We start from the raw sequence: 15,006 nt of genomic DNA, 5'->3' as shown, positions 1-15,006 counted from the left end.
ACTCGATGTCTTCATTTAATGTGGAAGTGTATTTTTTCCTTGACAAGCTGTTATAAAAATATGTGCATCTTTCAATGGAAGAGGTGTTAGAATTAAGAAAATGTAACAGTCACCCAGGAGTCACAAAGGTCTCCTGGGGTATTCGAAACTCACAGTCAAGTCAATTGTTGTGGCCATGGTATTTACTTTAGGGACATCCCACAGCCTGGGAACCTGCACTGAGAATACAGGATGACTGAGAATTGGAAAGGGGAGTAAATAGAAGTTATCAGTGCTTGCCCTGTGCTGGGGGCAACGAAAGGATTTTTCTCTCCTTTTTCCCCATGAGAAAGAAACTTAGCTCTATTAGGAATGGCCTATAATACATGGGAGACTTTTTTTTTTTTTTTTTTTTTTTTTTTTGAGGTGGTGTTTCACTCTTGTTACCCAGGCTGGCACGATCTTGGTTCACTGCAACCTCCGCTTCCCGGGTTCAAGTGATTCTCCTGCCTCAGCCTCCCGAGTAGCTGGGATTACAGGCACGTGCCACCATGCCTGGCTAATTTTTTTATTTTTAGTAGAAATGGGGTTTCGCCATGTTGGCCAGGCTGGTCTCAAACTCCTGACCTCAGGTGATCCACCCGCCTCGGCCTCCCAAAGTGCTGGGATTACAGGCGTGAGCCACCACAGTCACGTGGGAGATTTTTTATGTTATTGCTCCTTCGACACTATCTTTGTCTCAGAAGGAAGAGTTTCTCTTGCTCTTTGTAATCTCACAGAGCTCAATGTTAATTTCACTCTCTCTCTGCCTTCTGAATTAACCACGTTCTGAGTTCCAGTGGCCTTTCTCAGCTCTATATCTGTTGCAGACTGTATATTTTCGTTATTTTCAATTTGCTGCTATGTTCCTGCTGAATTAAAAAAAAATCACGATGTCCTTTATTATGTCACTTGGAAGGTAATTATAGTCAGTATGTTGTATTATGGAAATTATTGTTATTTAAGAAGTATTCTGGTTCATATCCTACTTTAGGCTATTATTTTACAAAGTCAAAAAATGGCTTATAGATATGAAATGAAGGCTGTTACCATGTTGTATATTTTTGAATATACAAATACATATAAAATATAGTATATCTGAAATATAGTGTATATACAAAATATAATATTTTTATAGTACATTATATATGTATAGGTGTATTTCATATATATTTTGTATATATATGAAACAAAAATCATAATTAGTTGTTTGGCAGAAAGACTAGGCAACCCAGTCTCTAAATCACACGTGGTACTGCTATGAATTTGGTGCAGTCATTATACAGTGTTATAGACCAAGAGAGTGGATGAACCAGTAGCAAAAAAAGATCATGTCATATAAAGCAAACTTCAGTATATTCAGAAATCTGGCATAATTACCATGTTTTGCAAAAGCCAGTGCTCTCCAATTTATATAATACAAATGACAAGTAAATAAGTGATATTTATGCAAAGAACTACTTTTAGAATATTTTGTATAATTCAGCCCAGAGAATTCCTTCATTCTCATGAACATAAATCCATGCCATTTGCAGAAAACATTTCTACCCTAGTGAACAAATGTAATTAAAACTTATATTGACTATCCTGAGGAATTAGGAAGCTCTGAAAGATTTTCTAAGTTGTTGAAGATTTGGAAATGTTCAGCAGAAAATATCATCCTCTGTTGTATTTTCATTTGACATTGATAAAGCAGATATTCTGTTATGTTCAGTTACTACAAACATACTAGTCTGAGACAGGATAGGCTAGGATCTGCTACAATAACAAATTATCCCAAAGCTTCAATGGCTTACAGCAACAAAGGCTTATTTCTGTTCCCCAAGGATACATTTCTATTGTAGATTGGCAGGAAGTTCTTCATAATACTTTAGAATTCAGAAATGCTTTTCCTAATGCCTCAGAGATTTAGGATGATTGGGTAGCCACTATTTCCAATATTGCTAGTTGCCATGTTAAAACAAAGGGGAAGGGGGAATGCTAGAGGGTCTTACACCAGGAATTAGATGCTGGCCCCTGGGTGACATGTCACTTTCATTCATTACTCAATAGGCAGAACTAGTCACATGGCTTCATACAACCACAAGAGGGCCAGAAAGTTCAGTCCCACCATGTGACCAGAAGTCAGACAGCCAAAAACATTTGGGAGCAGCATTTTTGACAACCATAATATCGTTCCCTGAAACTTAAAAGTAAGCATTGGTTTATTACATTGTACAGAACATAGAATACTAAAAATAATTTGTCATGTTACTCCAAAATCATATGTGTAATTTTAAAATATCAGATAATAGGCGGGCAAGGTCTTCATAAATGGAAATGTACTGTACAAATTTCACAGTGTACATTTGTAGATACATATGTCAAATAATTAGGCATGGCATATAATTCTTTCCCAAAGTCTGACTTGAATCACGATTCTTTTCTTTCATCATGCCTTTCTCCTATTTTTGGTTAATTCATAGATAATGTCTAGCATACTTATCATACCTTACACTTAATTTTTACACTATTATGTAAAAAATTAACTACATTTGAAAAGTTCCAAGTGATTTTGCAAAATTCCAGTGCTACTCAGGTCTAAAGTCACTTTCATGTTTTGGACATGGTTTTCTCATATGTATAAGAAGAAATGGAAAAATTTTAACTTGCCATGTTGCCATTATTAGTTATACTTCATGACCACAAATAAGCATTCATTTAAACACTTTTTTTTTTAAATGCTGCCTACTTAGGTAGGCATTAGGGCACAGCTCATTTTTTGTATATATGTTATTTTAATACCTTCAGTATTGTTCATTTACTTCCTCCTGTTTTATTCTTTAAATACTAACTTTAAAGTGCAAACCCATAGCTCCTAAAGAAATATATAGTTTACTGATTAGTCAGCATAGTTGGATATATCCACGGACTATCTATCTAAGAAGTAGAGTCCTTTCAAAAAAGTTCCCAGGGAAGGTATAGAAGACAAACATTTTCTGCTTATTATTAATACTCAGCCAGATTTTTCTGCAATTTTAGTTAACCCCTTTGGTAAACTTTAATGAAAATTATAATGCATATATTTGGGTGTAATTTAAAGGAATATCCTAGCACATTTGCTTGCATAAAAAGGCTTGCAACTTCACTTACTCAGGCTTTCACACTTTTTCAGAAATGGTTTTTTTTTTTTTGTTTTGCCTGTCATGTTTGCAATGCTAAATACGTCTTTTTCTCAATAATGGTAAATGTGTTTTTTAAAACTGAATGGCTCCTCTTCTCCCCTCCCTTTTTTTTTTATTTGTCTGACAGCGCTTCCCAACAGAGGACCATCTGATGATTCATAGGCACAAACATGAAATGACTTTGAAGTTTCCTTCAATAAAAACAGACAATATGTTATCAGGTAAGGAGCCATCAGGAAAAGAAGCTTTGGGTGATCAGATCCGTTCCATGCAAGGTACTTGTTCTTCTTTTGGTAGGCGAGTCCCACTGGTAAATTGTGCACCTTGAAAATACACCTTTCTAAGGTATAGCAGAAATATAATCAGGTAATATTCACCCGAGTGATTGAAGAGCGGCAACTTCTCATTTTCTAGAATGTGAAATATTTATTACTATGCAACTTGGCTCTATATAAGTTGTTTTAAAAATCACCTACCTGGTTGTGCGCTATGGCTCACACCTGTAATCCCAGCAGTTTGGGAGTCTGAGGTGGGTGGATCACTTGAGGTCAGGAGTTTGAGTGAGACCAGCCTGGTCAACATGGTGAAACCTCATCTCTACAAAAAATACAAAAATTAGCCAGGCATGGTGGGATGCACCTGTAATCCCAGCTACTCGGGGGGCTGAGGCACGAGAATCGCTTGAACCCGGGAGGTGGAGGTTGCAGTGAGCCGAGATGATGCCACTACACTCCAGTCTGGGTGACACAGCAAGACTCCATCTCAAAAAAAAAAAAAAAAAAATTACATACCTGTAATCACACTCGAGCAACAAATGTTAATTGGGCATCTATGCACACTACACTGTTCTGTGAGCCATGGGAAATGCAAAGATTGATATGCTTCCTGTCCTCAAGGATATCACAATATAGCATGCATATGAAAACTTAGCTAAAATAAAGGATCATCCATGACATATATCAAATGAGTATTTTAAGGAAAAGGTGCTATGCAACTTTGGTAGAATGAGCTCTCTTTTTGGATTGAGATGCTCAGTGAAGGTGTCCTTAGGAAACAATACCTTCCTCGTATGTGGGAGATTAAATGAGAGAATGTATGGAAACGGCAAGTGCTCAGCAAATGTGAGCAGAAATAATTAATACCAATAATCCATCAGCTAATTGTGATTTCTTCTAATTTTGAGAGTAGTACGGTAAATTAGAAAAAGTGCAGGGACAGGAGTGAGGAACCTGAACTCTATCCTGGGCTTTGCCTCACCTGGCCATGACCTTGAGCTACTTATTGAACCTTTTTGGGCTTCAGTTTCTTTTCCCAAAAAATGGGAATGATTGTATCTGCCAAGTCTGTTTCACAGGCTTATTATGGAGATTCAATGAAAGAATGTAAGGAAAAGTGTTGCATAAATCCTAGCAGGATAATCAAATAGTTTCCTGTTACTCTTCTTAGGCTAGAAATTTTTCACCTTAGCCCTTCTCTCCTTAGCACACCTATGGATATGTTTTAAACGTATTAGAAGAGAAACAAACTGTACTGTCAGGCCTGGCTTGTGTAATTTAGTGTTTCTATGTTACTTTAATTTTAAAAGTGCCTTGTTATTACAATTTTTGAAATTCTTTTTAAAAATTTTTATGTTAAGTTCTGGGAAACATGTGCAGGACATCACTATTATCAATAATCCTCTACGAGTTTTGTCAGACAGGTTATTATAACCCATTGTTACTGACAGAGGAGAAAGGGCACAGGTGATGGAGCTTCTGTCCCAGGCTCAGAACACAGGGAAAAGATGAGGGCCCTTGATCCTGCAGTCCTAACCCACTGACCCGCACATGGCTACTGCATCATCAGACTTTGCCACTTTATAGACACGGTCAAATTCTCCCAGTACCCCCGGTGTCAGAGCCATCCACACATCCAGTGACTTTTTGATAGTGCCAATGCGCTCTGGCTTGGAAGACTCTGAGTTCAAAGGCAGCCTCTGCCCTTCTCTTCACCCACCACTCGCCACCTCTCAGCCTCTGTTCGTTGTTGTTTTTCTATGAGCTTGCTCTTTAAAAATTGTTTGTTCTTTCTTTAAGTCTACAAACAGAGATGGAGAAACTCAAATTCATAAGAATTATAACAGCCTAGAAGGATTAGGAAGGATGGCCTATTCTTTTGTTTTGTATCCGTTATGTTCCGTAGAGTCCCTGTAGTATAACTTAATGGTTCATCAGTGAGCATAGATACACAAGTAGCAAGCTTGTAGACTCTGCAATTGCCAGTATTTAAATTCAAAAGTTCTCCCTTTATTTTTCCCAAATTGGATCCCTCAAATTGGTTGCCTGGTGGTAAAGGAGTGGGAGGTGAGTTTAGGGAATGATGATTATGTAGAGAGATTACTACTATAGTGTAAGTACCAGAGCAGTCTTTCAGGCAGGCTGCCAGGATGGTCCTCTAAGGAGCCCCATCTGAAGGTCTGAGAAAGAGCAGCTGAAGATGTGTGAACACTGAAATGAAGCATTTTTCTGTATAGTGCCCAAGCAGGTTTTTTTGGTTAATCTCTTGCAGCTTTGCAATTGTTCTTACCGGATCCTTATTAATTTGAGGCTGTTGCTGCCAATCACTGGCAGTGCCAGGTGGAAAATTATTTGGAGAAAAGTAACTCTAATTTTTATTATGTCAAATTTAGCATGAGAAAATGAAGAGAGAAATAAATATGAGGAAAAAGAGCATGAGTAATATATTGACATATTTTCTTTTGCTTTCTCATGGTTTATGTTGAGGTTGGTGTGAGGCCATTTAATACTCCTAATGAAATGAAGTGCTAAATTTTAAAACTTGCTACCCACTTTGCATGTTCTTAGTTTCATAGAATTTTCTTACTGGAAGGGAATGCGAGTTATACAGTCTGGATGAATTTCTTTGCACTTAGGGAACTCGATGTAATATACCAACATTGTCTATCCTGAATTATAATAGGCTATTGTGTTGGGCATTTTTACTTTGTTATTTTTTAATTTTTTGCCTAGGAAATCCTTCAATGTTTATTTTTCTCAAGCCTCATTTTCCATAATGCTAATTGTGGCATATTGGATTATGATTACACATATGACAAGATTTTACTTGACTGTTGCTTGATTTAAATTTGATTTATTAAAAGCTTCAGAGTACATTTTTATTAAAACTATGTTCATAGGCCAAATTAGTTTGTAATTGTATTTTGTCATACTGTCCATGATGAGTTTTAGTATCTGATGAGTTTGAAAATTAGTTCCTCTTTTATTTTATGTGTTTATGTGATATTAGAATACTTTTTTTTTCTTAAAAGATTGCTAGAACTCACACTAAAGCCTTCTGGTCCTGGAAAAGAAACAAACATGCTCATTAAAATTTTATTTACCTTATCATATTTTGTGGCCTCTCATGAAGATGAATGATTTTATATGACTTGCAATATAGTAACAATGATAATAAAAATAATGTAAATCAAAACATCAGGGCAAAAATCTTCAAGTTCCTCCCGGACTATTTTTTCAAGCAATATTCAATTACACATTTTATTTCAGATGAGTTGAGGCTTGTCATATTTTAAGAAGATAAAATATAATAGATATTTATATGACAAACTTCAGAATATCTGGTTAACCTTTATTTTGGAAAATCACTTTATCCTTAATTAGTTGTAAATATTGTAGTTGGGGAAGGCATTAATATGTCACAGATATACTCTAAGTTTCCAACAGGTTGAAAGATCAGAAATAATTTCACAGCTTTGTCATAAGGTCCATTTCATTTAGGCCAGGTAGAGTCACTCCTAAAACGTGATTGTAAATGATTTTTGACATGCCATCAAGTAGGGTATTAAAAGTGACAGTCTCCGTGTTTTAGTAGAATAAGCCCTATCTTCTGGATAGACAGTAAACATAAACCCCTTATTCAAAGGGACAGAGTAGAGACACAAATGGAGACGACAGCGTTGGACTTTGAGAGTCCAACACTCCCTTTGAGAGACTTGCACAACCCTTCGCCTGGGTCCTCCCATCTTTATTTGGTCCACGTGATGCATTTCTAGAGTCCTAATGTGATGATGGATGTGAATTGTTCCCTTCAGCTGTTCTCATTGTGAAGAAGGATAATTTCATAGTAAGGGAAGTCGTGATGTAGAAGGTTTTTGAGTGCCAAGTTTGAAGTGGGAATGTGTAGAGGACAATGCACATCCGCAGGCAGCTTTCAGAATTAACAGCTATTATGTTATGCAATGTTTGGTTTGAAAATCATGATCAAATTTCAGTATAGGGGTAAAGAGGGTGGTGTTTGAGTCTACTTCCCTGGTACCATGGGTAGGTACCTAGGAATTTCCAAATCTTGCCTTGTTAAATGTCCCCACCCTGAGTTCTTTATAGAGTTCCTGGGTTCTGTGCGGGGGCGGGTGCGGGGAAAGACCCAGAATGAGAATCAAAGTGCAATCTTATTTATAGCTGAACAAACAAATAATATTCCAAATGAGAATTCCTATTAAAACAAAAACTCAAATGGAGCACATGACTTTTTCTCCATCTCCACTGTAAATCTTGATACCAGCAAGTTCAATCTTTCCTGTGGAGAAAGATTGAGACAGCCCTCCAAGGTAGGGCTGTGTGTGCACATGTGTCCTCTCATGTGCTCACACGTGTGTGTGTGTGACTTAGAAGATGATAGATTGTGTTGCCTTCAGGGAGAGGGGAAGATAAAGTTCAAGGGTGTTGTGGATCTTTCCCACAAGGTAAAACCCAATTGACAGACATCTCAGCGTAAGATAAGAAAGACACACGTAACTGTGTGTCTTTTGTTTTGAGATGGAGTTTCCCTCTTTTTGCCCAGGCTGGAGTGCAATGGCGCTATCTCAGCTCACTGCAACCTCCGCCTCCTGGGTTCAAGTGATTTTCCTGCCTCAGCCTCCTGAGTAGCTGGGATTAGAGGCATGCACCACCACACCCAGCTAATTTTGCATTTTTAGTAGAAACGGGGTTTCTCCATGTTTGTTAGGCTGGTCTCGAACTCCCAACCTCAGGTGATCTGCCCTGCTTGGCCTCCCAAAGTGCTGGATTACAGGCGTGAGCCACAGCACCTGGCCAACTGTGTGTCTTTTAAATGCCTCGGTAGCCTACCCGCTGACATCCTGGCCCAGCTAATGCTACAGGCAACTGGTCTGTGCTTGGAAGGAGGTTAGGGCAGGCACCAGTCAAGGCGTAGGAAGAGGGGCTGAAGTTACCCTTCTACCGCCATGTGATTCGTTCATTCAGCAAACACTCATTGAGTGCCTACAATAAGTGTTAATTGCTGCATCAAACAAGACAGGTGAGGTCTCTTTTTTCATGAAACTTACTACTCAAGTGGGGTGCAGAGGAAGGGAGATAATAAATAACAGCAAAAAACTCAGATAAGTAAATAAGTATCAGTTAGTGACAAGTGCTATGATGAAGATAAAACATGATTGTGATAGCAAGTGGACAGCAGGAAAGGGGGTCAGGAAAGGCCTCTGGGTACTTTGGGCTCAGGGGTCCTTTCTCCCTGACCCCTGAATGTGGTGGGACTGGATGTGGGTAAGACCACAAGACCAAGTGTGGCACAGCTGACTATATCTTGAGCTGACACTGAAGAAAGGCAGGAAAGACTGGCTTCTTCATTCCGTCTTCCTTCATTCATCAGATTCTCAGGACTCACCATTTGATAGGGAGCATCTAACATAAATGACAGTATAGTCCTTCAGAACCCGACTGTGTCCCGGGATTAGGTCTAGAATCAGGGCCCAGCTCTAGCTCCAGGCTCTAAACCTAATTCTCACCATGGAGAAAGCAAGAAAGTAATTCAGGGAAGTAAAACATTTGTTACCAAGAGGCTAATCGTGATCCAATCACAGAACCCAAATCCACTGCTCATGGTTCTTTGCCAGAAGAGTCTACTTAATCCCTGGCCATTTTAAGGGGGAAGCCAGAGGGAAGATGGCATATCTCACTCCAAATTCTTTTTAGAACGAGTTAGGATATTGTAAAAACTGAGTAAATAAATCACATGCACACGCGCACACACACACACACGCGTGCGACCCATACTTACCTCTTCTTCTTGGCAATTCCATTGATAGTAAAGGTATATAGTAACTTCCCACTGTGTGAATTAATTGGATCTTTATGGAGCAGAGGGTGGGGGAGATGGCTTGCACCAGAGGGCAGCATGGTAATAATACTAGCTACCATTTATTGCCTTCCCTTATACCAGTCATTGAGCCCTGTGCTTTACATACATTAGGTCATTTAATCCTTACCATTTTTTTTTTCATATGAGGAAACAAGATCAAAGGAATAAGTAGTTTGCTCAAAGTCCATATATGTCTGTAATTTTCTTACCATACACCTAGATGTGTGAGCTATACATACTAAGAACACATTTTGGTCTCAGTTGTATATTTGGATATAAATCTCTGAACTACTTTTTCTTATATTATTGGTATCTCTTTAATAGTTATCCAATGGAGAAAATAATCAAAAGTTTTTAGGAGATTCTTCTAACACATAAGAATTGCAAAGAACAAAGAGTTGTGGTTTAAAATCAGATTGTCTCATCCATTGTGACAAATAGAATGTAAGTGGTACTGGCATTTATAGGAGTTGTTCATTTCTTGTCCATGTTCTTAGCTGGTCAAGCAAAATGGAATTTTGAATAATGCCCCTGAATCCTTTGGAGGCCTTGCTCTGTAGTATTCTTTTTTTATATGAAAAGCTTGCTTGCAGTCTTTGTTCTACCTGGAAACCAGTCCCCTTTGACTAAGAGTACAGGAGAACTCAGGCAATCAGGGACTCAGTGGAAAGTTAAGCATTAGCTTCTGCTATTTAGGGCAATTTTTGATAATAAAATCACCTTGGGTCCCCTAGTTCACTCAGCCAGCAGACTTGATCTCTTGGTGTTAATAACCCTTCCTACTAGCTTAGCCTCAGTAAAGCAAATTGAAATTGTGGCTTGATTGCAGCTGGAACACTTGGGGTAGCTCATGGTTGATCGTGAGTAGGTGTGGAATATATAATTGGTTACTTTAAATCTAAAATGGTGTATTTTGGAGCTAGTTAAGCATGTGTTGTAAGAGACAGCTTTGTCAGAGCATTGTCTAATGGACTCACAGGCACTTGCAAGAGCATCTAGTCCAACAGTTATTTATCTTGGCAATGAATGGATGCCAGCATATGAGTCAAGAGTGTGAGAGGGTGTTCCATCTCCCGACTGACCTGGGTCACCCTGGCCAGGATGGTTTTTAAGCATTCCACATCTATTGCTTAAAAACCAGGTTTGCCTTGGTTTGTCCCATTGTAGCACTGCCTTTCAGGACAGATGCAGGGAAATAGTAACATCAGTGTTACTGAGAGACTCCTATTATATATTCATACTCAATAAAAGGCACATTTATTGCAAAGAAGTCTAAAGTTCCATGGAATTCTGTGAGTTGTTATTGATTATCGCTCTTAGGAAGGATTATGTATATTAAAATTCATTTAATGTAAATTATCCTAAATTAGGACTCTATTAAAATTTAGATAGGGACTAAGTTGAAATATTTTAAAGAAAGCATTTGCTGAAATATTTATGAGATAAATGTAACCAATAAAATAATATCAAAAGTACCTAAGAAAAATACCTTTTTAGATAACTCTAACTCTTACTAAAATAGATATACTAATTCCAATATTTTTCTCCATTGATTTAAATGGCCCTCTTGAGGAATTCCATTAGCCCACATTTTTGTTTAGTTGAATCTGAGTCATGCAAATAATAAAAATGCATCGCCTTTAAAGAATATCCTGTAATTACACTGGCTGCTAATTCAAAATAACCTTTATTGTAACTAATGAGGCCTTTTACAGTATTACTAGCCACTATCAGTTTCATACCATATGATGTAACATTATTTTCACAGTCCTTTAGTAATACCATAGTTGAGAATATCAGACCAATAGGAAAGAACATTTTGCTTAGGAAGTTAATATTCTTTTCTGGTATATGATGGGAACCCTGCATTTTCATTTCTTTTCTTTTTTAAATTGGTGATTTGTCACTTTGACTTTTTTAACCATTGAGGAAAATGAAACAGAAAAACACATAATTCAAATGCAGCTCGGAAAGGGAGTAAGGTAGCAATCTATTATTAAATGTAGAGCAGACTAAACACTTCTTAAGAGAAGAATCAGATTTCAGAATTTAGCATTTTTCTTGTCATTTAGTTTTATGTTGGAATAATTGGGCTTGCTGGGCTGAAGCTGTTGGTGCTAGGCAGACTATGAACTGATAGGAAGCGCTGAGAGTCGCATATGCATTTAGCCGTATGCTTGTCTGCCCAGCTGATAATGTGACTGATCAGGTCATTCCTAATTCATAAGGCCAAGTTTGTAGCACTCTGCTGGATCGATGCACAAGTAGTCTCAGCAAGGCAAGTATCCTGTACCTACCAATTTGCAGAGGCAGAGATTCCATGATTTGGAAATTATGTCATATGATTTGATTGGTAATTGATAATCCTAACAACTTTTGGTTCTTTTGAAATATTTTGGAATCATTCATATCACTCACCAATAGAACTGCATTGCAATCCTACTGACTCTCTCCTATTTTACAGGAACAGTTTTGCAATTAAAACACCTGAGAAAACATCACATAAGATAATGGAAATATTAGACTTCCCATGATCAGTGGGAATTGAGTTTGCCAGTTTTAAATCTTCCTTTTATCCCTTTATGCTTCTTTGCTGGAGATTTAGAAGTTGAGGGCCATGATTCATACAAAGGTAAAGAGAACAGTCACCCTAGCAGCCTCTCTCAGGCTCCTGAACTCCGAGATGAGGTCACGAGATGGTCCATGAAATTGAATTCAAGCTGGCATGTGAGAGCCCAAGCCCCAAGCAAAGTTGAGCGATGTTTTCTGTCTGCTCTTAAAAATATTATTCCCAGATACCAGTATACACCTACACACATGAACGAAGGAGGCTGCGGGAGGATGGCACAGGCATGGGATTGACACAGTCCAGCATCCGCAGTCTTTTCAGCCACGGAGAAATGAAAGCTCTGGGGCCAGGGGAGCCACAGACAGCAAAGACAACGGCTTCCCTCCCACCCCCAGAGCAGAAGGACCAGAAAAAGGTCCCAGGGCTGTTACCAAATGTGATTTTCTGTGCTGTAGGATATAGTTATAGGATATAGAGAAAAGCAAAGTTGATATCCACATTTGGAATAGATAAGGCACACTGTCCCAAATTTTTAATTCATTTTCTTTTTGTGAGTGAGCTATTCTTTCCAGTTACAACAAGAACCAGAACATGGGGCTTAACTTTTGTTTTAACATTTATAAGAATTAATACAAGGTCTCTTGTTATCTTTGATCTCACATGGTACCAGTTCCAAGTAAGCCAGAAAATGTGCAGATGTTAAAAAAAAAAGGGGACAGCTAAATCTATCAACACACGAATGCCTTGTCAAATAACCATTTCTGCTGAAATTAGACCTGAAGATGGTGGGCAATATCCATGGCCAAAAATTAAAATTCTTGCAAATAACACCTTCTTTAGATCCAAGAGCAGGCACCAGTCGGCTCCAGCACCAGTGATTTCTAGATCCTGAACAGTAATGGCGGATACTCTGTTGGTGGATAATATCAAACGTGTGCTCATTGAGTAGCGATAGGAGGCCTTTGGGGGGTTTACAGGAACTGGTTTCAATAAGAACTCAAAGTCAAGATGATTTTTTCAGGCCTTCCACCTTCCACTCATTGTTCTTTTAGTGCTTCAACTACTACAGTGAGGACCATCTGAATGAGAGAAGGGAATAACCCCAATCTCAAACCAAACTAAAAACAAATAACTTTTGAGTTTGAGAGTTGAAAGATTTTTTGTGTGTGTTATTGCTTTTGTAAATCTGAAGTGGTACTGCATAAACACCTGTGTGTTACCCTCTCCAAAGAGTTTGCAAATAGCACACCAGGTTCCCAGGAGACCCAAACCCCACGGCAAATGCGAGAAGGAACTCTTACCCACTTCTCTCACTGTCTCGCATATCCTTGGGGATTTCTTTGACAAGAAAGATTGGCACCAAAAGGAGTTTAAAAAAACCTCCTTTGCAACATTTGTCATATTTTGGTGTTTGGTTCCCTTGCTGAGTTGGTTTGCTGAAAAAAAGGAGTGCCTTTGCATGGAATCACTGCCTCTGTAAATTGGTAAATACGGGATACTTGCCTTGCTGAGACTACCTGTGGATCGATCCAACAGAGTGCTACAAACGTGGACTTATGAGTTAGGAATTACCCCATCAGTCACATTATCAGGCCTGGGGCAGGTCTCATTTTCTTCATATGTAAAAGAGGAAAAATAATTTTTACATAATATGGTTGGCATAAAAACTAATGAGATGCTATATGCCAAGCACTTAGCATCATGCCTAGCATGATGTAAGCACCCAATAAATGGAAGAATATGTGCTCATGCACGTGTGCACACACACACACGCAGACACACGCACACATGCACACACGCACACACACACACGTGCACACACATGCAAACACACGCACTCTTTAATTTTCACTCTCAGATCTTGTCTATATACCTTCTATTCAGAAAACTTCTTTATCTGTATAGCCAGCCCTTGCCTCTGACCTATTAGTATCAAACTTCCAGCTGTTACTTTTGTTCCCATTTCACTATCCTTTAAATAGTCACATATTTCTTTGGCCTATGAACAGTGACTTTGAAAGCTAACCCATTATGATGGTGATTTTAGGATTTATAGGATCACATAACTTTAGAAATTTTTTTGAAAGATGAGGAATATGAAGTCCAGAGAATGTAGGTAAATTCCCCCATATTACAGTATTCTCAAATCTAGATTTCTGGGTTGTCAAAATTGTCTTCTGCATACACAACAGAGCCCTTTGGATCAGGGAGGGCAAAGCACGTTTAGATAAAGAAGGGATTGTGCTTGAAGGTAAGAGAGGACTTGGTAGTGATAAGATGGTTGCAAATTGTGTGACCTTGTGCAAGGAAGCTTGTTTCTTCATTTATAAAATAGTATCGACACTTGCTACCTCATAGAATCATGCAAGATCTAGATTCTAGACAATGTGGGTGAAAATGTTTGTAAATTGCAAAATCCTGCATAAAAAGTTTTTCTTCTATAAATACACAATAGTTATATGTATATATTAGGGACCTAGGTGTATATTTGTGCATCTTAATAAATAAATTAGTTGCTAATAAAACAATTTTCATGAAAACCCACTCTTTCACACATCCCTTATCTGTAATGCCGAATTTATGAACAGCTGTGGTATGCTCTCTGTGAAATGCAAGGAGCTCAGTATCTTGGAGATCAGGTCAATAATGGGAAAAAATGAAGATGGAGATTTTGCTGCATGGAATCCAAGTCAGCCATTTGGGTGCTGAAAGTTCCTTGCCCATAGGGAATCAAGAGACATTGCCTCTAAAGGGCTGATTCGATGGGGGATATTACACCATTTTCTGCTTCATGGGTATTAAGATAGTCTTTGAATCAGACAATTACTGATTTACTTGGCTTAACTATTCTCTGTATGATTTAGAAAAGTAAATATAATTCTAGTTTCTTATAGGAATTTATAAAGAGAATGCAGGAATGGCAAATTTGTTTCAACTTGAGGGCACCTCTTCAGTTGACTGGTTAATGGCTTAGAGAACTATGCAGAGATTTTGAGAGTGTTAGATCAAGCTGGGAAAATGCCATAATCAATCTAGTAGAGTCTACTACGGGCTTAGGTGGGAATAATACATGTACACAGTGGAAATAGGATTGAAGCC

At 38.3% G+C, this 15,006-nt stretch overlaps 1 protein-coding gene across 2 annotated transcripts in view; it reads left to right on the top strand.

Moving 5' to 3' along the window:
- CREB5 (cAMP responsive element binding protein 5) overlaps positions 1-15,006 on the top strand; it is a 411,935-nt gene that overhangs the window by 83,430 nt on the left and 313,499 nt on the right. For both annotated transcript variants that reach the window (XM_007981773.3, XM_038004780.2), the window contains exon 3: positions 3,310-3,403. In XM_007981773.3, coding sequence (XP_007979964.1) covers positions 3,310-3,403 — 94 coding nt within the window. The remainder of the gene's footprint in view (positions 1-3,309; positions 3,404-15,006) is intronic.

The sequence above is a fragment of the Chlorocebus sabaeus genome, chromosome 21 (assembly GCF_047675955.1).
Source record: "Chlorocebus sabaeus isolate Y175 chromosome 21, mChlSab1.0.hap1, whole genome shotgun sequence".
Taxonomy (NCBI): Eukaryota; Metazoa; Chordata; class Mammalia; order Primates; family Cercopithecidae; genus Chlorocebus; species Chlorocebus sabaeus.
The sequence above is the reverse complement of the archived record's forward strand: the minus strand, read 5'-3'. Positions and strand labels throughout refer to the sequence as shown.